Source organism: Pithys albifrons, chromosome 14, assembly GCF_047495875.1.
Source record: "Pithys albifrons albifrons isolate INPA30051 chromosome 14, PitAlb_v1, whole genome shotgun sequence".
Lineage (NCBI taxonomy): Eukaryota > Metazoa > Chordata > Aves > Passeriformes > Thamnophilidae > Pithys > Pithys albifrons.
In genome coordinates this window covers 9392377-9417402 of record NC_092471.1, presented here as the reverse complement: position 1 = coordinate 9417402, position 25026 = coordinate 9392377, and the positions used below count along the sequence as shown (strand labels likewise).

General features: G+C 42.3%; 1 protein-coding gene across 1 annotated transcript; it reads right to left on the bottom strand.

The window, feature by feature from the left end:
* Positions 1 to 204: 204 nt before the first annotated feature.
* ESX1 (ESX homeobox 1) lies at positions 205 to 9474 on the bottom strand. The gene is made up of 5 exons (XM_071569370.1): positions 9372 to 9474; positions 9064 to 9268; positions 8933 to 8978; positions 3018 to 3304; positions 205 to 1667 (listed from the first exon to the last, which is right to left on the bottom strand). The coding sequence occupies exons 1-5, from the start codon at positions 9469 to 9471 to the stop codon at positions 1442 to 1444; spliced, it is 864 nt and encodes a 287-aa protein (XP_071425471.1). The 5' UTR covers positions 9472 to 9474; the 3' UTR covers positions 205 to 1441.
* Positions 9475 to 25026: the final 15552 nt, after the last annotated feature.

Genomic DNA, 25026 nt, shown 5'->3' with positions numbered 1-25026 from the left:
AGCAGTGAGGTAGTTGGAGCTCTGCACTTTAAACTCTAGCTGAGAACACAACTCTGGAGTCTTAAGAATAGTCCCAGAGCTTTTTGGAGAAAGAAGTTCTAAAATCTTTTCAGTGTAAATGTATTTGAGGATAGTTTTGAGGAATGAGGCAGCATCAGTGGAGGAGTTCTGTGCTGTCTCATCAACACAGGAACAGCTTGCTTGGACCTTGGCTAGAGGTGTGGGAAAGGTGATCTCCATGTGCAACCAGCTACTGGCCTTTCTTTTTTAACAATTAACAGTTGTATAAGTCTGCCAATGCACAGCGTCACATTTGTTTAATCAGTCCTCACAACAGCCCTGTGAGGTAGGCGAGGAAGCTGCAAAAGGAGGATACTACTTATCCTCACTTTACACTAAAGCATCAGACCTGTAGAGAGTTGTTCTCAGTCCCATGTCCTGGATGGAGAAATTCAGCAAATACTTTAAAATGACCTGTCTTGAGGCCAAAAAGTACTGTAGACACTTGCTCTGTTTTCACTCATTCCAACATCAGTCCAAGGAAGAATTTAACACTTCACATTCAGTTTTCACTTAAATTCTGAACCTACTCAAGTCATGAAATATCTCAAAATGTACAAGTAATCTGTTAACTTATTGGTCTGGTAAGGTGTGCCAGAGATGATGTTAAAAGTATTCAGCAATGTCCTATTTACAGCTCTGAGCTACTGATTGACAAGTATGTACATACACAGAGAACTACACACAATTTACTGCACACTGATAACCTACTTTCACAGGATACAGTTTTCATATACAAAGGTTAAACTTTTTCAATTATTAAAACATTGCCACCCTGAACATAAAGCAAACTTTCTTTTAAAATTCCAAACAAGGTACTCTTTATACGAACCTGGTTCTGAATCAAAAGCCCATACTGAAAATAGTCCCCATCTCCTTCCTGCTAAGTCTGTCTAGAATGCAATATTTCACTTCAACATGAAGCATGGTCTCCAAGTTAGTAACTGTGTACTGATTCTTACATCTCAAGTACTGCATGTAAGAGTTCCTCCTAAGAAGTAAGTTAAGACTAGCTTAGAAAACTGGTTATTCCTGCAAAGATTTTGGAACCTTTGGACTAGCATCTTGTGAGTTTGGTAATTTCAAAGCTTCAGATTCGTGTTGGCCTGATTTACAAAGTTGATATAGTTCCTGCTTCTGTTTCTGCAGCATCAGAAACGATGTAACAAACCAACTGACTACCTGATTTCATGTTGCAATGAAGGAAACCCATGTTTAGCAGGGTTATGCCTTTCAGTCTGTTACTGAAGATGCAGGAGCTACAGCTCTGTGTGTGTGTGTGTGTGTGTTTTCTTTTTTAAAATGTGTCTCTCTAACGAGAGCTACTCATTGGAGAAGGCATTCACTTCCCCCTCCATGGCTGTAGTCTGTGGGAGAGCTCCTAACAAAGCTCTTTGTTAGTGTTTGTAAGACTGGAGATGAGGTTTAATTGAGGGATTTGTGCTGAATGTTCTTTCGCTTTGAGTCTTAGTGCTGCAATGCTTGACGTTTTCCTTTCAACGGCTGCTGGATCAGTGAAGGCAGTAAGAGCAGGGTCTGACGGGGGTCCAGGAGCTTTCATGAGTACTGAAGCTGTTGTCACGAGAGGATTTAAAGCATTGAGAAACCTGTATTTGAAAGAAGTCAATATTATCCAAATTAAGAATTATTTTGGAGAACAAATACTGAGTTGCAGCTTCACCCATCCAAAATATTAAGAAAAAAATGTGCCAAAATTTCCAATTTCTTCCTAATGTATATTTTATTTTAGCTTTATTTTGCAGTATGGTGTCTTGCCCTTAAAAACAAACAAACAAACAACTGCTCCCCCCCTCCCCCCCAAACCAGAAAACCCAGAAAACCCTACCCTAAATAAAAAACCCAAACATTTTAAAATAAAATGAAGGAGATGATCAGACATGATCATTTGCTTAACTCCTCATGCGAAATCCTTTCTAAACAAACCTGGGATGCTGTAGATCAGCCTGTTCTGTGAAAGCAATAAACTACCTTATAAAAAGACCAATTTATATGGCTGTTTATGCAGCCAATTTGTTCAGATCAGTTGATTCCATGTGAAAAGCAGCATTTGTTTGTCTGTTAATGTGGAACTGCCATACAGGCTTCAGTTTCAGCAAGAGTGATGTCTTCTATTCTTTATAAATATTTTTATAAATATATATATATACAAAAATATATTTATATATCTACATCTATATTTTAAGTGTATAGGCACACACACACTACACTCTTGCTTTTTTCCTATTTCATGGCATATACTCGAGCAGCAGCAGCATTTTGCTGATAAATTTGGGGTTGCCAGGCAAGAAAGCCCAGTCAGCAGGTTCAGCCAAAAGGAATTGCTGGGGTTCTGGATGTCTGACTACAGAGAAAGGAAAGGAGATTGGCTGTGGGCTTGTTCTGTGTGCTGAGAGCACAGCACCTGCCATGGGAAATGGACTGGCTTTTAGCAGGACAGGTAAGAATCAGGAATATCTCTTTCAGTATCCCTCTCTCAACCTCTTTCTCTGGAGCTGTGTCTTGCATACATAGTCAGGCTCCTAGTCTCTTAAGAAATGTTAAATATCTTCATTCTGTCAAGTCACCCACACACCATGTCTGCCTGCAGTCACATCTTCATGGTTTGTAACCTGTGTCAGTCTGAGATAAGGATGGAGCTGAAGCCACCCAGGTCACAGCAGTCTGTGTGAAGACTACAGTTCAGTGAGACCAAAACTGCAGTAAGTATGCACCATAGGTCTTCAAAAAGCAATTACATGTTAATTTTTTACTAGTATGACTTAAACATAAATCTTGCTGTTCCTAATCAAGCCATGCTACACAGGAATTAACCCATTTTTAAAGTTTATTTCTCTATGGAAGCATGTTTATTGAGAACATGTGAATATCAAACTAATAAAAATGCAGCATTTTTTTAAAGTTTTGAGATTTAGAAAAAAAAAAAATTGATTCTGTACCTTCCAAAATGTGGATTTAAAATAGGATTTCTGAAGAGAGAAGTCCAGGTAAGGCTGCTGAGGCCAAATGGCCCTAAGGTTGAAGGACTAAAAGCTGGAGTCATGGATGGCACAGCCAATGCTGAAAGAGGCATTGACCTCCACGTGGGATCTAGGAGGGGAGAATGACTCAGTGGAACATCCAAAAATAGACCAAGTGGGTGTGTTAAGGAGATTCCCGGAACAGTCCCCAGAATTTCATTTTTCTCACGTTTCCTCCACTTTGCCCTTCTGTTTTGGAACCAGACCTTCAATAAAAAATTATAAAGGCATTAGCTAAACTTACTCTGCAGTTTGTCTTACCAGATACTACTTGCATGCATTGTTGCACGTGGCAAAATATTTACCATTAAACTAAACCCCCTTCCTTTAATATAAAATATCCATTCATAAATGTCTTAGTGGGTTTATTAAAAATAAATTACTTATAAAGAGTAAATTTGACTACTCTCTATTTCTGACTGAAGAGTCACATATGTTTTAAAGCCATCGTATATATAAACTTATCCCCTAAAAACTCATGAGCAGTTATTAAAAATGATCATTCTGCCTTTCAGAAGCCGTTTATTGAAAGTTAAACTTCAACAAAGCCATTCAAGAGGTGACTATTTCTGTACAGGGACCTCAGGAAACAACTTAATCCTGACTGTAAGAGTAACTAGACCAAATAAATTGTGTGCTTTTTATCTTGATAGCTGCACCATACATTTTTATGCAGAGAATTCACAAGTAAAATGAGAACTTTTGTTATATACCATGAATGCCAACAGCACATGGAAGTGATTAACTGAATTGCAGTGAAAGCCAATACTAAACTAGAAAATCTAGTAAGCAGCATCAGAACAAGGTATCAAGCTGTTCCTAAAAGGGCTGTAGCTAGTATTGGGTTTGTGTAATATGCTGGTGAGTATATTGCCTCTTCAAGCCTGATTAGTCATTATTTTAGCCCATTAAACATCTTTTAAAGACTTTAGTCAATTGAATCAACAGATCGGAAAACTGACGCTTCACACTGTTGTTCTTTAGCATTCACTGAGCAGAGTGTTCAGACTCAGGGTGGCAGAACATCAGCTCTAAAATGACGGAGAGAGAACCTAAACCAAGGATATATAAAAGTGCCAAGGCTGAACACTCAACACCAAAATGTAACTCAGCACTCAGGACTCTTGGCCCCCTCGGCAGTGGCGGCCACTGAAGGCGGATTCTGAACTGGATCTGGATTTGGAAGAAAGGCATTAGCTGTGGCCCATAATCTCATTCAGCAGTCTGGTATATAACTACTGTTACAATTCAATGAGCTGCTTGCAAGCACCTCCTATGTATAAAATTAGAATGCACTAATTGGGATGCAGTATTATAAATAATAATAATAATAATAATAATAATAATAATAATAATAATAATAATAATAATAAATAGAGAGTGACAACACAAGGAACAAGAGTTGTTGGAAAGACCAATTTCCATCCTGTATAGAATTACGACTTTCTGAAATTTACTTCTGAGAGGTAAACTTCAAATATGAGGGTCTTTTATCATGCAAATGTAAATGACTTCTTAGAAAGAATATGTCAAAGCCACCAAAACAAACGAAAAAAAAATCAAACAGCAAAGATTCAAGAATCAAAAAAATTACAACATATTCTACAAGTAGCGAGTCCTTTGATGTTAGTATTTCTGAAATAGTAGAATTCTGTAGAAATCTGTATTGTGACAAAGTCGTTGATGCAGAAGGTTTATGGATGCATGCTTTTTTAATAGTTGCTTTTTGTATCTGCAATTATATTTCAGTAAAAAAGAATGTTTTCAAAAAGTTTTAAATAACATCTAAAGCATCTAAAATTCAGGTTTTTGGGGCTCCCAGTTTTACTGTCTGCTTTATCTCAGACATGCCATATAACCATTTCCAGAAATGTGACTTACCTTCAGGTGCTTAAATAACATAAACAACTGATTCTTTCAGAACACTCACTCTGGGGTTCCCAGGAGCCGGCTGAAGGAAGGCTACTCTAGTCCTTCCATTGCATACAGTATCTACACTGGGAGTTGCTGTTCTGGAGGAGGGAGTTAAACCCCTCAGGTTACGTACAACACAGAACTGTCTCACTGTGCAAGCAGTCGGCAGAGGGAGGTGTCTTCAGCAGAAAAGTCAGAACATCAAAATTTTGATGGTGGCACTTAAAATTCTTGAGTACTATGACTCATTCTTCAGTCTGTTCTCCAGCAACCAGCGGCTTTCAATGGTCAGATGTCTTACAAGGGAGTACTGAACCCATGAAATACCAGGCAGTTGTGCCTGCATTACAGAGAGGACTAGACACTTGGTCTGCATTAGTCCAAGACAGGGAGCTGGTTAAAAAAAAAACCCAATTACTGGGATCAGATGACTTTAAAACACTGTTAATGAGTAATCCTAAGTATTTTTAGGTAGAACTTAGCTAAGCTCTCACTGGAGAAGACCACCAACTCCAGGGTGTTGGTATTTTCTATGAAATGAAAATCCAATTGAAAAGGCAGTGAACTGTCTCATACTGCAGATATGCAGATACAGCCTTTCCTAAAAAGGATAAATGATGCAAAGGTGTTCATGTCCTTACTAAATCTTAGTACTGTTCTTTAATCTGTTCTTCATAAAGAGGCCAACACAAAACCAGATGTCTGCTTTTCTGCTTTCTCTGCCCTACAGCAAACCCTTTGTCACTGAAGTGCAGATAAGCACTTTGATTACAAAATAATTTTTTAATGTTACAAGTAATTTTGGGCTTAAAAACAAACTTTAGTCATCTCTCAGATTTTGTAGTTGTCAAACTGGGAGAAATACCAGCATAGATATCTAATAACTGCCCTTATAAAAAAGCTGGCTTTCAGTTCCTTATTGATACAAACTCATCAATGCATGTGATAACAGAAGCAGATCCACGCTTTGTACCTTACACTGACATGACAAACAGCTTTCTACTGCATATATTATAGTCATTAACATTCAGATTAGTCATCTTAAACCTTTTCCTAAGGAGTTTTCCTTTGTTTCCAATAAAGGGTTTAACTTGCCTTTACTCTACTTTCAGACACATTTAAAGTGCCAAACTAACCATAACAGAAACTGCTATACCAGTCTTAGGATTTTTCTGATAGGACTGCAGTATTAATGGTAAAATACTGTGGAACAAATGTATTACTTACTACTCAAAGATGAGTTTTAAACCATCAGGTTGGAATTGTATGCTAAACATTACTCACATTATATTTGCAATTACTAGCCTCATACATATTTGACACAAGATTTAGGTCGTCTATAAAGGAAAGGTGAACATGTAAAATTTGATAGCTTCTTGCTGTAATTTCCTTTAAAGTGTATCCTATTTAATGGGTGTAATACCTAACAATGCTAAAAAGAAAGAGATGTGACTAACTATATCGTGTTTCTGCTGTAGCTGAATAAGAGGATTGTAATGGGAAAATATTACGAGGATGGCTAGATCAGTTATGTCTGTAAGCTCATGTTTGAAAAATGATGTGGCTTGTGGTACTGAAATACCCATGGAATGTTTTCCTGCTCACATTAACAAAATAACATATTCCTTTAACTTTTTCTGATTTTCCTCCCTAACAATATGAATTATGAGAAGCAGAATGGCTGACAACAGATGCAAATGCTACTGAAGAGCATCCCAACATGGCTCCAGGTTATGAAAAGGTTTTGCAGACTCTCCGACTACCCCTTTCCCCAAGTAGGAAATGTTGCAATCTGCCTTCCTCTATACAAGTAAATAATGGGGATTGGGTGAGGGGGATCTCTTTAGTAACGCTGAAACGAGCCTACGTTCACACAATTTCTTTTCTCATTTGTTCATTTCCATGTAAGACTCATAATGCAAGAGGAGGAACAAGGCAGTGGCTGGTACCCATTTCAGCTAGTTGAGGGAGGGTTCTCCCCATAAAAGCAAACCTCAATTTGGAAACAAACTAAGGTGAAGAAATGGTCTGACTGCATTGGGTAAGATCAGTTTCTTGAGTTTACACTTGAGTAAATAAAAAATGCCACTTTTCATGTCGCTGGTTTAGCCAAGTACCATGAAAGAGGATTAGAAATCTTCATTTCACACAGGTTACCTTATAGAGCAACTATAAGCATATGAGGCAAGCACTTGGGAGTTAAGATAGCTTGTTAATTACAGTACAGCACCATCAATATAGTACCTATTCCTACACATCCCCTTCCCCCCAGGCTAAGCCCCATTTCCCACAGAATAAGAACATATGCACTGGAGCTGAGGCACTGTGCACTGCAAGCTCATCCTAAACAACTGTGCTGACTCTGTGCTCTGTGCCCAGGAGACTTGTGTTGATATTTGATATCCTAAGGAGGTAAGCATGTGCCAGGAACAGCTCTCTGCTATTCCTTCCATCCACTGGGGATGCATCCTGTCTGCTATTTCCCTTGTTAATTCCATTTTTGCTCTATCAAACACAAACATTTCAGGGTTTTTTAGATGAAACATTAGGAGAAGAGTCGTTCTTTGCCATATACGATTGCACCGTTCCTTCGTAGGATCTACAGAGCACATACCCCACAAAGGGAATTTGACAGTAACAGGTAAGTTAACAGCTTTTCACCCATGTCTTTTCCACTGTTAAAAGCCACATGTAATTGCCCGAGACTGGGCCATTTCAGTGACTAGAGTTTTCAGGGATTGTTGATGGTAGGAAGGGGAGAGGGCACATAATTTCCTCAAGTTCACAAAAGAGATGAAAAGCGCATCTAGATATTACCAGATGAATCACTTACAAAGTATCATTCATAATTCTAAGGGTTTTTTAAAGATGGTGCATATTAAAAAAAATTCCTAAAAAAGTTAGAGTTTTACAGATATTAGTTATTGTGAACCGTGGCAGATCCAGTGACTGAAGTAATGACAACGTGTACAAACAAGGATCTGGCATCAACAGTATCAAAGCTACGCAGGAGTTAGTAGGACTGTCACACTGAGCAGCTGCACCAGTTCTCAGTCTTTCACAAGTAGGCACATACTCAGAGCTGTGCTGGAACAGTCAATATCTGATGTACAGCACAAGCCAAATTTAGTACAATTGTCATTTTGAGATTAAAAATACTCTGAGAGCCTTCACACCTTTTGAAACAACTTTTTTATGTTATAGTTTCTGTATAAATAGGATTTCTAGGTTATACAAGAGATGAATATAAAGAAACTGTTTCTTAAGAGGTATTGTTAAGCAGGAGTGCATGGAGTCAGGAAGTTACTAGGGGTCATTTGTAGTTTAAGCCAACTGCAGGCTACAAGTGATTAATGTCTGTCTCTATGTTGAAGCTCTACGGGCATTGGTACAATCACAGCCCAGCTGAGCATAAAATTCTGCTGGACAGTGCCTGGCTGTCATATATGAATGTCAAATTAATCTTTCATTTGTTTTAACCAGTCATTTACAAGTGTGACAGCTTTACTGAGCTAAGTTAGAGCAAGGAAAGCATGTAAACTTCTCTGCAGCCTTGGCAAATAACTTTGGATGCCCCACAGAACCCCTTATGTCTGTGAACCACCTGATATTTTATTTTTTTAAAGCTGTTTTAAAGCATTCGGGAGGCAGTACGTGCCTCTAGACCCACGAAGGCGGCAGCACACACGGGTGAGGCGCAGCCTGGGAGTGTTCCCAACCCGTTCCCGAGTTAATGCGCCCCTTCCTCCGTCCCTTCAGCACCACTCGCCGCGGACGGGACGCGGAGCGCGGCCCCCACCACTGTTCCCTTCTCCCCTGTCTCAGCTCGGGGCACAGCGCGCTGTGTGCACCCTGCTCTCAGCCCCCGTGGGGCTGCTCTGAACGCGCTCCCAGCCCCCGAAGGCTCCCCTGGCACTCACCTGCACCCGGGCTTCCGTCAGATCCAGGCGCAGGGCCAGCTCCTCCCTGCGGGGGCACACGGGGTTAGCTCCGCAGCCTGCCCTCCGCCCCGCACGGCCCCCGCCCGCCGCGCCCGGCCCCCGGCCGCTACCTGGTGAACACGTCGGGGTAGTGAGACTTGCGGAAGGCGCGCTCCAACTCCTCCAGCTGGAAGGTGCTGAACGTGGTGCGGTACCGCCGCTGCTTCCTCTTCGCCGGGCCCGGCGCTTCGGGGCCGGCCGGGCACCCCCCGCGCCCCTCCGCCGGCGGCTCCTCCGCGGGGCTGTGCGCCCGGCCGGGCCGCGGCGGCTCCGCGCCTGCGGGAGAGATGCGCGGGGTTACCGGGGCGGGCGCGGAGCGCCTCGCCAGCCCTCACCTTGCCCACCGAGCCGCCCCACCCCGCCCCGCGCTGCCCCTCACCGTGCCGCCCCGCGGCGGGAGCCCGGCCCAGGATGCTGTCGATGAAGTAGGAGGTGAGGAAGTGCAGGGCTGGCGGGGCGGCGGGGGCCGCGCTCTGCATGGCTACGGGCCGGTGGCGGGCAGGGCCCCCCGCGCCGCGCCGCGTTTTATGGTGGCGGGCAGCGCCCGGCTCCGCGCCCCGGCATTAGCATTTCATTAGCGCGTGGCGTCAAGGCCGGGGGTGGGACACGCCGAGCCCCGCTCGCCGCGCAGGGACCGGGCCGCCTCCCCCGGGCGGGCACAGAGAGCCGCCCCGTCGGGGCTGCCGTGCCCTGCCCTGCAGTGCCCTGCTGCCATGCCTTGCCCTCGAGCCGTGCCACCCATTCCCCCAGCTCCCGCGGGCCGGCTGTAACTTTTCCAAGCCTCCTTCGAGGGCACGGAGCGGCTGCCGTGAAGCGCCGGTGCCCGCCGGGGTGCGGGAGAGCCGCGCCCGGCTCCTTGGGTGGGGACCGGGGCCGGACAGCCCCCGGGTGAGCCCCGAGAGTGCGACGGGACTCGCGCCCTCACACCGAGGGAGAAGGGTTTGCCTTTATTGCTTCGGATGAACTTAAACTTGTTGAATTTTGTGTTTTAAGACTGACCTCGCAAAGTGCCGTGTGCCGGCAGGCTCAGGGAAAGCGCACAAACACAGGCAAGATCGAGCTCGTTTTCCTGGAGATCTCTAATTCCGCTCCTGCTTGAATTTTGTTACAGCAATGATCCTCAACAGGAGGTCTGGAAACTATTTCCTCCACAGGGAGACTTCCAACAGTTCTCTGATCTTACTGTGGTGTACTGACAGAGACTGACATAAATTAGATGACAAAATTACTTTATCCTGTGGTCTTGATTTTGGAGATTGAGAATGAAATACTTCTTTCTAGAGAGTCTTATAGAGAGTGCAGCAGACAAGGGCTAAAAAGATTCCCAAACCCAAAAACCAGTGGCTGAAAGCTGCAGCCAGACAAATTTAGATTAGAAATTAGGCATAGATTTAAAAATCTGTGGGCTTATAACTATTGAAACAACATAGGTGGTGGTTTCTTGTGTTCTCTGTCTTTGAATCATGGCTTGATAGTTTACATTCTAGTTGAAGATGTAAAAGCTGTCAGTGCAGAGATGCTTCCTGAATCTGTGATCTGTTTTACACCACACTGGATGTCTGGCTGAATATTCTTTTGGTTCCTCCTGGCATTGCAGTGCCTAAGCAAATGATTTTTTTCATTTGTGCTCCTCACCTCGCTGGGGCTGTGTAAGTGCTTTAGTGTTTCTGTCTTTGTTACTGACACACCTCCTTGCTGTCTCTGCTGCAGGGCTCCTCATTGAGTCAGCCCTCAACTTCATTCCTTTTACTACAAAAACTGTGTTTGGCCCGAAGGAACACCTATGTGAACCTATTCCTGGAGCACCTTCCATGAGAAGTCTGGGAAAGCACTTCCTGAGGCTAACTTGAAAAAGTAGGCTGCCTTTATGAAAGATGATATATTTATGGGTAAGATTTACATAAAGTGTTTTCTTTACAAGGAGTTTTCTTGACGTTTCCTGGTTTCTTCCATTACTTACATCCTGATCCCAAGCTTCAAAACTCAGACTACTTCATTTGTGAGACCTTACCTGTGTTCAAGGGCTTAGAGACACATTTGCAGTGGGAAGAACAGTGATTCAAGGCTTCCTATGAACCAAAGGTCTATAATAAAGTTTCTTTCAAGTCCAGGAAACAAGACTTGAGTGATCTACTTTCCTCTGGCCACAAGAAACTTTGTCAGAACTTCATCAAGGATTTTCTTGGTTGTGAAATATACAGTGATGAGCTTGCTTCCCAGGTTATAGTTGCACATGTGTCTTTGCCCAAATGGGACACAATTGGGACAGCTGATCCCAACTGACCAAAGGGATACCCCAGACCATGTGACATCTGCTCAGCAATAAAGGCTAAGGGAAAGGACAAGGAGTGGGGGGAATTTGTTGTTATGATTTTTGTCTTCCAGAGTAACTCCTACGTGTGCTGAAGTCCTGCTTCCAGGAAATGGCTGGACATCACCTGCTGGTGGGAAGTAGAGAATAATTCTTCTGTGTTCTTTTGCTTCCATACCTGGCCTTTGCTTTTGTATTATTAAACTGCCTTTATCTTGATCCATTATTTGTTTCCATCTTATTTACTCCCCTCCCTGTCCTGCTGAGGAAGGGAAGGACAGAGCAGCTTGATGTGCACCTTGTGTCCAGTAAAGGTCAACCCACCATACAACTGTATTTTTTGGATGTCCTCAGGCAAGTCACACTTACGTTGCTGACTGACTTTTGACTTGGTAGTTTGGATTTGTACTGTGTCTTGTCATAAGCTGAATGACCTGTGTTGTAGTTGCTGCCTAATGCCATTGAAAAATAGAGTGGGATCTAAACGACATTTTCATCACTTCATGTTTAACCAACCTTGTTGCTACTGTTTTCTTAGTTTTCCTTGATTTCCATACAAAATAAAATGTGACAGATGAATCATAAAGCTCACCTTGTCTACAAAGTGTTTAAAAGATAAATGGAAGCATATGTATATATTTGAGGATGGCAGCAGAGTTGCAACTGCATGAGCAGGACTTGTGTTTGTTGTGCTTGAAATGTTTCTTGATGTGTTGATAATGTGCTTTAGCATTATTTATAGGGCTTTAAATACATACATTCATTTTAATGAAGTTTAATATTTAGGCCTAGAAACAAAGCCTGACTGTATTTACATTGAAAGGAAGTTCTGAGATAAAATGATGAGATTAACAAGAAAAATTTCTTGAAGAAAGTCGAAGGAGTTTATTTGACAGGTTAGCTGGATCTTTATTTGCTTGAAGAAAGAAGATAGCTTTTTACTAGAGATCTAATTGCAGAACTTGGGTAAAGTGAAAGTAGTTCTGATGAGAACTCTGAGTCAGCTTTGGCTGATGTTCTAGGAGTCATGTCCTGAAAAGTGCTGAACACCTTTAATGCCCATCTAGTTCTGGATATTGTTTTGTATTCTTATTAATACAGTTGGTATCTCATTCTATTTCTGTTTTACTCTGCAGCCTGAAGATCTGGGTGAACTTGAAGATCAGCACCTCTTTCTTTTTACGGGGTTAAATCTAATGTGTGGCAATCCTGTAAATACTGGGGAACTGCAAGACTGAATGTTGTGGGACAGAGCTTTAGTTGGCCCAGTTAAGTTCTCTCAAGCCAATTGATAGTTATTATACCAGCTGCACCTGAGTGCAGTAACTCTTTTGTAATGGTATCACAGTAAGCTGGTTTCCCATTTCAGTTAATAACTTCTGGAAATAATGTAAGAGCTTTTTGCTGATTAGGCATACCTGACTGCTTGGAAAGAAAATGTGTGTGCAGTACATGGCAATTCAGCTTCCCTTTCTGTGCTGCATATTCAAGAGCACAATAAAATATTAGTTGGAAGAAAAATGAGATAAGAATTGAGATGTTGCTGAATAATTCTGGAGAAACCAGTCACAACTGGTGGTGGATGTTGCTGGCACTATGCTCATTCTGACCAACCTGCCCTGAGCCTATGCCCTTCCCCTGTCCCCCCATTCAAATCTCTTGGCAGGCTCAGTTTCAGATTTGTTCTTTCCCCCTCTGCAGACTTTTGAATTTATGCAGGCAAATAAAATGAGAGTTTCAGTCTTCACTTTGTGCATTTGTTTCTTGAAGGAGATTGTTCATGAAGGAGTGGCATGTAAGAATTTGTAACAGGTTCCTGTTGAAATGATACGGAAAGTATTGTGGGAGATACCTTGAACAACCTAAACCTGAGTGTTCTCTCAGCAGCCTCTATAATGCACTCTTTCTCAAACCCTTCAGTTAAAAATGTGAAGAGCTCTTTGCTGCATGAGCACCTCTGGCAGTGCTGTAATGATATTGTAATATTTACTGAGTCTGCTAAAGCCACTGGATTTGGGGTCACAGTTAAATGAAGCTCTCATCCCTTCAAAAAGAAAAAAAGAATACATGTTTTAACTTCTCTAAATTTCTAGATTTTGTATTTATGGAGAAAAACTTAAAAATTAGTAAAGCCTAGGATCCCACAAGTCCAAGAATAAGTAAACCAGCCTCACAGGGAAGAATTTCTTCCAAATATCTAACCTAAACCTACTCTTTTCCCAGTTTAAAGCAATTTTCCCATCTGTTATTGCTACATGCCCTTGTAGAAAATCTCTTGTGATCTTTCTTGTAGGCTCCCTTCAGGTATTGGGAAGCTGCAATTAGGTCACCCTGAAGCCTTCTCTTCTCCAGGCTAAACAATCCCAACTATCTCAGCCTTTACTCATAGAAAAGGAGTCCATCCCTCTAATCATCGGTCATTCTGAACTGTGGCACACTTGGTAATGGCAAACACCTGGAGCCTGCCACTGATGGTGTTTGTGACAGCTTCTGGCAATAACAGAGGGAATCAACTGTTGTCTACAGCTGAGCTCACCTCTCAGGACTCCACAGGGATATTAGGAAAAAAAGGGCACCTGTTTGTTGTTTTAAATTGTGCAGAGTTTGTGACTTGTTTCCACAGGTTGAAAGCATGAAAGAGATATTGGTATTAGTCACTTGACTTCTTTATTTTATGAACCAGTTTTGAACAGAAAAGACTGCATAAAATTATTCTGTAATTAGTTTTGTGGGTTTTGAATGGAGTGAATCAACAGGAAACAACTAAGCAACTAAGACCTGAGCTGAGCAAACACCTGATCTGCATGTTGGAGACTAATTGTGAAGGACGGCACAAATGCAGCCTGGATCTGAGCAAAGAGTTGGATGGCTACAGTCAAGTAACCTTACCCCAGAGGAAGGTCAGTGTGAGGCAGAGTACTTCTCTTTTCCTCCACCTCCTAGAAAATCTGCATCTGGATTTAGTCCATCTTTATCTAGCAATGTTTAATGATATGTAAGCTGCTGTATTTGATACCAGTGGTAACAATGGTATAGTTGGAACTGCTACAGATTAGAAGTCAAAGGGCATAAACACCTGCTGGATTGCTCTGCTGGAATGGGATATGAGCTGTAGCTTTTAACAGAGGTGTCATAGTATCTCAGCACAACCTGTAACTACATGGATTTAAGATTTATTTCTAATCACTATAACTACTCAGTTTCATGACAGTAATACTTAAAAAGAGTTTTGATGATTGGGGGAGAAGAGGTAGGGGTGAGAAGAGAAAGAGAAGGAATGACCAGGGAGACTGTCCTATACTGTGAGTTTGTTTCCTCTTTTTTTTTTTTTTTTTGTCATATATGCTGCAGAAGAGGAGGCTCAGGGTTTGGTTTTTTGTTTGTTTGGTTTGTGTTTGTTTTTTTTTTTTTTTAATCGAGGAGCTATTTCCTGAGAGTGTCTCAATGAGAAATCACAGTACAGCACAGCTAAGAGCAGTATATGCCGTTAGAAGTGTGTAGTTTCCTCATGTGTCCCTGCTCTGACATGTATATCTGATATGCTTGGAAGGGCTTATGCATTTCTTGCAAATATTCTATTCACACTGCTGTGATGAACCTGCAGGTTTCTACCCATCAGGATTGTCTTGATTTTGCCATCCTGTGACATCACACTGTGTGTTTCTCAGGTGAGCTCTGCAGCATCTGCTGGGTTTAAAGAGAGCTCTACACGGTGTGAATGTGAGGCAGCACCTTTTCAAAGCAAGAACCCGTCCCTTTCATTGTATGAGGACCTGTGTGCTGTATAAAAGCATCGTTAACTCCTAGCTTGACTTTGGTCATAGGCGATTACATCGAACTGTTTACCTCTTCCTTGGCATGGAGAGTTTAAGGAAGGTGAACTCTGCGCTCCCTCTTGTGGTACATGTAGAAATGTGAAAAAAGTTTGGGGAAAAACTGCCTGTAACAGTGAGGGAAGCCGGGTGCCTACATTTTCCTTAGTATCTTTGACAGAATTAAATGAGATTTTTTGATGTACCCTCAAATGGCTTGAAAATCAAAGGTTTCCTGAGGTCTGAACACAGCCCTGAAGTAAATAGCTTTCTAAAGCAAGGTTAAATGTTGTATTATACTGTAGCTTTCCAGCAGTCAGGGAGTGCAGAATGGTGAAATACAGTTATATGTATGCTCTGTTGTTTGATTTTTACATAGGCACATGAAAGAACAGCTTAGGGCCATTTTCTTAATACTGATTCATGTTTTTATGCCACCCCCTGCAGATCTTCATGCCACTTGGTGTATTTTTTCCTTTGTATGTTACTGAGTGTTCTCCAGGTTTGTAATCTAACAGTAGATATTGCATTCCTCCTGTGATCTGTTACTTTTCTAGAACTTAGAGTGTACAAAATATTTACATAGATGTTCCAAGATCCTTATCCCTTAGCTGGAAATTATATGCATTATTACTCTAGAAATGAGAAAAGGAATAGTTACAGAGAACTGCACTGCAAATTACTGCAGGTTGCTGCATGCTGTGTAAAGATCCTTTGTTTTCTTGGACTTCATAATACCACTTTTGATAATGTGCTTTTTTCTGGAAATGTTTATACCCTTACAGAATAATGTAGCCTTTATAAGGGAACAGTCATCTGGGTGTGCAGGAGCCTGGTTTGAAGGGAGCTTCACTGGCTGTGCGTGGTTGGCTTCATGTCTTCGCCATGGGCTGCAGCACTATTGAATGGATGTGTGGAGTGTCCAGAGCCTCCAGCACCCCCAGGCACTCTGCAGTAGTGAACTGGTGCAAACCCTGATCTTGAAGATACTGAGAGGCAAGTGAGGAATGTCAGACAGGTGAGCAGCTATGTAGCTGATGACTTGTGTTACCCAGTAGAAAAACAGAAATAGGCTTAGCTCATTTATACAGAACCTAATGTAACAGAATGACTGCCTTTTTTGCTCCAGTAATATTTAGTGTTAAGCTATGATTTCATCACTGCCTAAACAGTGGTATACCAGGCTTAATAACACCCTGAAGGTTATATCACGACTTCCCCTCTCTGTTGACCATAATTATATTATTTTAATGTCTTCAACTTCTAATATCACCAGTATTGTGGACAATATGAACCATTAGTGTTGGCTAGATGTGTTGGGACTTTGAGAAGGTGGTTGTGCTGATTTTGGCTGGGATAGTTTATTTTCTTTGCAGTATCTGATATGGGTTTATGATTTGGATTTTTGCTGGAAGCAGTGATGATAATTCATGGATGGTTTTGTTATCACTGAGAAGCTTACCCAGAGCCAAGGCCTTTCCTGGTCCTTCTCCCACCCCACCAGCAAGGAGCTGGGAGGGAACACAGCCAGGACAGCTGATCTCAACTGACCCAAGGGATGTCCCAGACCATATGGCCTCATGCTTAGCATAAAAAACTGGGGGGAAGGAGGAAGGGGAGATGTTTGGAGTGATGGCATTTGTCTTCCCAAGTCCATTACCCATTGTGGAGCTCTGCTGTCCTGGGAATGCTGAATACCTGCCTGCCTGTGGGGAATTAATTCCTTCTTTTGCTTTACTTGTGTGCATGGCTTTTGCTTTACCTATTAAACTGTTTTGATCTCAACCCATGAGTTTTCTCACTTTTACTCTCCTGATTCTTTTCCCCATTCCACTGAGTGACTGTGTGGTGCTTAGCTGCTGACTGGGGTTAAAACACAACAGCAGTGAAAGATTTTAGCATTAATGAAACATTCTGGTTTTGATGTGGTTCACTTGGCAGTTCCAAGCAAAATTGCTTTGCATTTCCCTTTGCTGTGGTTTAGAGAATTTGAGTTTGCTGCAGAATACTTATGTAGATATCTGTAGTTTTACTGCTGGCAGAAAAAAAAGAAAACCATGCAAAGAAATCAATAGTTGCTTTATCTGGATTAGAAGCTGGGCTTTAGGCCTAAAGTGCTCTAAGCAATGCAAGCATTGAGCGAACCACTGGGACTTTTATTTTCAGGCAGTACAAGCTGTTGTAAATGTGGAACACCCTGAACTGAAATATCTTCATGTTACATGTCAGTCAGACATGTTATCCAGGGTGCACTTATGTGGGTAGGTGTCTTTTCTCATAGTTTTCCAAGGTGTGGCTGTCATGATGCTGGGGATCTGCAGAGATAAATATTTCAGTGGTGTAAAGTTTTGCTTAATGATGGGACATGTCTCAAAACATATGTAAGACCTACTGGAGTATTGATTACTCAGGTAATCCCCTTAAGCCCTTTCACTGTATGAGCAGCAGAGGATGGATGCTTAAGCAGAGAAGTGGACTACATTCAGAAGTGGTAGATTAAAGATCCACTGGGAATCGGTGCAACAAAACACAGTGGAAGATGTTCTACTTAATGAAAAAGTAAAAGGTCAATGAACCAGGTTGAAGTTAAATAGTTTCTGTGACAAACCTGTCCCTTGGATGCTGGAGGTGTGAGCTGCTGTTTGCTCTTGTGGTGCAGTTGTTTCAGTAACTGTCAGTGTTGCAATGTGCTAACTCAAAGTTGAAGCCTATGGGACAAATCTGTTTCTTTCTCTTCATCCTTTAATGCCTCAATGCTGCTAGCACTAGACATTTACACCTCAGGGACAAGGTGCCAAATGGTTACAAGAGCGGCCTGTAAAACCCCGAGGTTACAATAAATAACTGGTAGCATGAGTTCCTGTTTGTGTGCAGTCTGGCTTGGGGCTGTTCAGGATACACCTATGTCCACTGCTGTCAATAACTGCAAGGAATATGTCTCTTTTTCCTCTTTAAAATGAAAACCTGAGATTCTGATGGGATCATGTGATTCTAGTAATTGGGTCTTTAAAACAGACCCATGAAATAGGGCAGCACTTGTGGTGAGTTATGGGAGGGCTGATAATGCTTTAAGCCAGGGCTGTCTTGACACTTGCTGCCCATTTCCTTTTCAACCATGACCTCTATCACTGTCATTCCTACTACAGAAAATAAAGTGATTTTTTTGTCCTCCAAGTAACTCTGTATAAGGGGAGGGTGTTGCAATTATCAAGAAATGAAACAGAGATTTATTTTTACATTAACCTGCAACATAAATATCTTTTTTACTGTTAGGCTGTTTCACAGTCCTCATTAATGGACTAAACTTTCTAGTTTGTCTCTTTATCATGTTGATAGACCTGTTAAACGAAACCCTGAGAGATCAGACAATTTAGTCCTGTGGCCAGTGGCAGCTTTTCACAGCAGTGATTTCTCGCTGGGTTGTACGTGCCAAATGTCCTGGCAGCTTGTGCTTATCAGCATCCATTATACTTTTTGTTGACTTGAACCGTTAATAACCTGTCAGATTAGGTAATTAGGCTGTCTCTAGTAGCCAGGGGAAATTGTTTTCCCCTAACTGATGGTATGGGTTGTGCAGTTGTGCAGATAAGCACTTGGTCAAACGGCAGTTCAGGCAATTTTTAACTGGCCTTACTGATGAATGCAGAAGTAGTGCTGAGACATGAGGAGCAGATAACAACAGAGACAGGCATGAAGTAAAATAACCTGCTACTTTCAGAACTCTCTCCAAATAAGACAAGGGTTATTGTTCCAATTCTGCAAATCTGCTGCATGTTGGATCAATCTTGCTCATTTAAGTGTTGTGGTGGTTTAATAAAAGTTTTCCCATTCTCTTGAATTAAAATTCATCCCCAACCTGGAGATATTCAAGGGATTCTCTTCAGGAGGTGTCATCTTAATGCTTGTGATTAAAGCTGGCTACTGCTAGTACCCACTGCTGCTCTGAGATTCATTTTGTGCACTGACTTTTGCTCTTTAGCACCAATGGAGTCTGTTGTGCCCAGGAAATGCTTCAGCAGGGAGGAGATGCAGGGAAGGCCTGCTCATTCTCTGGAAACTGGGATCCCAGTTTCTCCTTTTGATTTACTGTCTGGTGGGCTTCAATGTAGCATTAAGCATTTACTGTGGGTTCAAGGCTTGGAGGCAGTTGATCTCTGGACAACAACCCATTAGAAGCCAGTTTTATCTATCGAGATGGTTTATGCCATGACTGGTTTATGGAAGTGGGTGGATTAAGGCTATTGAACTTTTCATTTAAAGCAAGGTGAAAATCCCCTTGCTTTGAAGTTCAGCAATTTAAGTTAGACTCCAGCAGTTCTTGTCTTTATTTTTGAGATGGAATTGAATTTTCAGTGTGGCTTTTCCTTTTAATAGTTATAGGCTTTGGACTAACCCAATGCAAATTCAGCCTGCATTCTGGCTTCCTTTGCCTTCCATCCTGTTCCCTAATCATGATCAGGTGTGTATGTTGTAGGCAGTGTCAGCACCTCTCTATCTTCAGCTTAACAAGCACAACCTCACTGCTTTAAAGCTCCTTTGTCCCCTGGGTCTGACACTGCATTAGCACTGTGCTGTGGAGTGAGTGGGACACCTTTCTCCTTCAGATGAAAGCTCTATGTGAACTTGAGCAGGGTTTCTCCCTTCACCAGGTCCACAGTTCCTCTCCCTTTTGCTTAGGCAGCTGCCCACAATGACCTGAAGCCCTTTGCTCCTCTTGGCCCTTCTGCTCTGCCCAGGCTTGTCACACTGTGATCCTCCTGGGCTTGTTCCTGATCTGAATAATTTGGTCAGTTTTGTATGGGCAGGATTCCTGTATCAGGGAAGCCCTAAGAAGTTTCCTAAAGACAGAACAGATCTCTGAAATATTAGTACCACTTCCTGTGGCTGAGGCCAACACTGTTTCTGAGACAGCAAAAGTGCATAGAAAGGGGTGTTGAACACTGAGAATTCCATTGCATTTAATTAAAAGGTTGCACATGAGGAAGTTTTTGTTCTGCAGTAAAAGGAAAGATCAGCTAAGTCAGCTGATGAAATATGACAAACTTGGTGCAGGGTAAGCCTTAAGGCACACAAACCCATGGAAGTGCAGAGGCTTCTCCAAATATCCTGTAATGGGAGCAGGCAAAAGAAAGGAGGAAATGTTAAATATTGGCCTGAATAGCTGCTTGATGAGTTGTGTCATTTATTGGCCCAGCAGAGAAAGGTTTGCAATAAATCAGAGTCTGCTTTTTTAATATCATGGTGCAATTGAAGTTCTTGTTTTAACTTCAGAGTGGGCAATTTTCTTGCCATTTGCATGAATAGATCTCAGAGAAGTTGTGAGAGGGAGGGAGATAAGGTGGCACTGTGGAGTAAGAGGACAAGAGTCGTGCCTGCTTGAGGGTGGGAGCTGGAGGGATCGAGTGGGGTTCTTTGTAAAACATGCTTTGTGCTCACCAGTGATTACTTTCTGTAGCTCACTAATGCCATGCCAGTATTGGTGAGCTGTAAGATCTCAAACTAGTGCCGGGGCTTTGCTGGATATGAACACCCCATCTGGAGTACTACATGCAGCTCTGGGGTCCCTAAAATAAGAAGGACATGCCTGTCAAAGTGAGTTCAGAGGAGGTCATGGAGATCCTGGGAGAGCTTGAGCCTCTGTCTTATGAAGACAGGCTGACAGAGTTGGGATTGTTCAGCCCAGGGAAGAAAAGGCTCTAGGGAGACCCTAGAGCACCTTTCAGTACCTGAAGGCACTACAAGAAAGCTGGACAGGGAGTTTTTATGAGGGCATAGAGAGACAGGTCAAGGGGGAATGGCTTGAAATTGAAAGAGAATGAGTTTGGTGTAGATATTAGGGAGTTCTTTACTCTGATGGTGGTGAGGCACTGGCACAAGTTGCCTGGAGAAGTTGTGAATGTCCCATGCCTTGAAAGTGTTCAAGGCCAGGTTGGATGGGGGCTTAAGAAACCTGGTCTAGTGGAATGTGTTCCTGCATGTGGCAGAGGGGTGGAACGAGATGATCCTTAAGGGTTCTTCCAAGCCATTCTGTGATTCGATGTTTCCCATCCTGGCTTTCCCGTGCTGCTGGCAGGAGACCTATCAGAGCTCGAGCCGGTGCTGTTGAGGGGCAGATGGTCCCCATGAGCGGCTCCGTTCGCTGCCCGATCCGGCCGGGACCGCCGCGCGGTGTCGCCACCGCCCGCGCCCGCGCGCTGCGAGCGCCGAGCCCGCGGGTCCCAGCCCTGTCCCCCAGCCCTGTCCCCCAGCCCCGGCCTCATCCCCTCCGGCTCGACCCCCGTGCCTCCCGAGCTTCTGCTGCTCCGAGTGGGGGTTTGTATTCTGGCAGCATTGGGGATGTCATCGCTGCTGCTGCTGCCCGCTTGCTTTCTGTGATCACAGGAGCGTTAGTCGTGCCTAAAACCCCTCGTGACTCTTTTCTGCAGCGTTCCATGAAAACGGCTGAAATTGTTTTGTTTCAGGCATCAAGTAGTCCAGTAACCAAGAAAATAAACCCCGAATGTAAGTGGACAGAGGGCAAGAAGTGAACTGCTGTGTCCTTCCCTCTCTGAACTCCTCGTTACTCAGTCTGTATGAACACTATATTGTATCCGGTTTCTACAGAAAGTACAAGGAGGAAAGAAGCAAAAATAGTTGGTTTAGTAGAATCTAGGGTTGAATCTTACGTAAAACTTAACAGGCTCTGAACAGCTTTTATAGAGGTTGCTGTAGTTTAACCCTAGCCAGTAGCGAAGTATCACACAGCTGTGGGATGGGAAGAATCAGAAAAAGGTGAAACTTGTGGGTTGAGATAAGAACAGTTTGACTTCTGAACACTTCTGGTCAGGAATGAACAAAGGAAGAATCTTTTTAGTGCAATGGAAAAAAATCTGCACCTTTGGCTTGGGGGATAGGAAAAATGAAACAAAGTATAGCCACAGGTTCCAAAATCCTAAAGTCAGAAGTAACAAAAAATGCTGATCTAGATCATTCACATTTCACATCTGTGCTTCCACCAGAGGCAAGTATACATATCAGAAGTTTGCAGGTACAGGAAGATATAGATGACTCTAAAAAGAGGTTACTCTAGGGCAAGGTAAGGAAACAAAAAAGACACACTTCATCTACGTAATGTGCACTGTAAATTGTTCCAATATAAAAGGGTCGTTCAGGGATGAAGAAAATACAAGAGACAACTGTGGCATAATACAGGAGTATTGAAATTATTGTTGTTTCACAAGGTTTTAAGAAATAAAAAAATTAAAATTCTACTCCAAATAGATTTTGGTCCATCCTGCGGTCCAGCACATCCATGTGTGCTACAAGATCAACAAAGCTTTGCATGCTCCTGGCTGCTGCAGTTGGTACCAAAAAATTGGTGTTCAGGGAAGTTAGGTGGCTTTTGTTTTCAAAGAGCAAGAAGACTCTGATTTTGTTCAAAAATAACTTTCAGCATAATATCAGCTGGATCCCAGACTAATCAATAATTTCAGGATGGCAATGTGTAAGGGCATGTTGTGCTGGAGAGAAGAGTTGATCAATGCTTCATTACTTTCTGGCACTCAATATTGAATGCTGCAGGATTCGTGCATTAAGTGTGGTGTTTTTTGCCACAACACAAAACTCTCAGTAAAAAGCCAAGAAGAAACAGGGTATTTGCTTCTTGGTACAGAAAATTACCCATTATCATGGGGAACCTACTAGTCTGTTCGTGGTTCTTGTCTCTGACTTGTGGTCCAAGTCCTGTAGCTGTTTCAAGTGCACTAACAGTTGAGTTGTGAGCAAATCAAATCTCTAAAAATACAGTGGCAAATCCTAGTACTAATATTCCTGTCCAGCTCTGTCTGGCAGACATGTGGATGAGGCAATGGAAGGAATCATAGTATCAGAGAATGGTTTGGATTGGAAAGGACCTTGAAGATCACACAGTTCCAACCATCCTGCCATGGGCAGGCAGGCCACCTGCTGGACCAGGTTGCTCAGGGCCCCATCCAGCTTGGCCTTGAACACTTTCAGGGATGGGCCATCCACAACCTCTTTGGGAAATCTCCTCCAGTGGCTTGCTACCCTTTGAGTAAAGAATTTCTTCCCAACATCTAATCTACATCTCTCCTCTTTGAATTTAAAACCATTAGCCTTTCTCTTATCACTATCTACCCCATGTGAAAAGTCACCTTCCCTGTTTTTATAAGCTCTTTTGAAGTTCTGAAAGAACTTCCAGTATCAGGGATTCAGGTATGTCTGTTGCTGTGTGAAACTTGTGGTGCAGTTCAGTTTCTGCAAAGCTAAAGAACATCTATATGATATCAACAGGAAAAATTTATCCTTGTCTTGCCTGACCTCTTCCTTAGTTACAGCATTTCACATGTGATACTATACATTAGTTTTGTGCTTTTCATAGCTCATCAGAGACTCACACATGCCTTTTTAGAAGCACAGACTGAAGTATAATAGGAAAAGGCTTGCATCTCAATTTAGAGAGAGATTTATTATCCTAGTCTATTTATATTAAATTAAATTGCATTATTACTCTCTCTTCTCTATTGATTACCTTCTTGAGTGTGTCTAAAGTGAGCAATTGCCTTGATCTTCCAGCTCACTGACATCTGAAAAGAGGGAAGTCAAGCTGCCTTATTTCAGGCTCTTTTCCTTAAATCTGTTTACAGTATTTTCTAGCTTATCCATTTTTCCCACCCTTAAGTTCATCTATCTGTGTGCAACTATGCCTGCACGCATTGTGTATGACAATACTGTGCAATGTGGTTTTCTACACTAGAGGCAGAAAACATGCAGCTGATAAATGAATTGGTCAGATTTTATAGAAGAACAGGCAATTTCTGGATTGCTTTCCAAGAACTTTACTGCGTGTTATCACTTCTTCAAGATTTATCTACCTATGTGGTTAAACAGGTCTTGATAAGGCTTGTCTGTAATTACACTTTTCATGTTTCTAAATAACATTACACCTTGCAATCTCGTTATCTATGTATCATGGTATCCAAAAGTCTTTCTATGCTTATGCCAAATGTATATTAGATCTTGTTTTACTGGTGTTTATCTCAAGCTTTGATCATTAAAGTAGTTCTTAAAATCTGGAAAAGTGTGACAAAGAATTTTGCATACTGATTTTTGGTAGATTTGCATGTCCCTCTTCATTAATAAAAATTACTTTATTTACCCCAAGTTTAGCTCTAGTAAGTTGGCTATACTTAAGTCAATCTTCTAATACTTTACAATAATGTCCTTGCCGGTGCAATTTCCTGCCATGGGAGTGTTGCTGTTGATTTGGAGGGTGGAGATGGAGCAAGGCAGTCACTGATCTCTCATGTAACAGAGAGGAGTTACAGCACATTGCACAGGGTACCTGCATGGGTGCCCTCAGTCACTAAGGGGAGCTATTTTGTAATGGTAGTGAGTTAGGAAAAGGAAAAAAGGAGCTAACGTTATATTGAGAGAAAAGCTGACTATGAGCTAAATATTTGGGGTTTTTTCATTCTGGAAATGTGTCTGTCATTGAGGTGCCTGCAGTATCAGGAAGCCAACAACCCCTTCATCTTGCAGCAAGGCAATAGGGACTGCACCTGGCTTGGGGTAGGTCACATCTCCCCACTGTTCATTTCCTGTGACTTTGGAAAAGGCTTCTGACCTGTTTCCCTTGTGAATAACAATGAGTTCATACTTGAGTTTTTTCTTTGCACCTTGTCTAGACATTTATACCTGTGAGGGAGTGTTGAGCTGCCACAAGAAAGAAGGGAAATTCTTATTTGAAAGAATTTAATAGTCACTTTGTGCAGGCAAAAATGAAGACATGAGGGCTGTGGCAAAGGAGAATCAGACCTAGAAATTATCTTGAGCTTCATGAAAATAATGAGACAGAACCCTTTGCCATTGCAGAGCACTGCTGCCATGCCATTGCAATGTTGTCTGTATTC

What these genes read in the sequence shown, in the direction of transcription:
- ESX1 (XM_071569370.1), bottom strand. Translation starts at nt 9,471, where the DNA reads ATGCAGAGCGCGGCCCCCGCCGCCCCGCCAGCCCTGCACTTCCTCACC. An exon ending in TCCCGCCGCGGGGCGGCACG is followed by an intron (nt 9,269 to 9,371) that starts GTGAGGGGCAGC and finishes TCTCTCCCGCAG; the next exon opens with GCGCGGAGCCGCCGCGGCCC. An exon ending in TACCCCGACGTGTTCACCAG is followed by an intron (nt 8,979 to 9,063) that starts GTAGCGGCCGGG and finishes GTGCCCCCGCAG; the next exon opens with GGAGGAGCTGGCCCTGCGCC.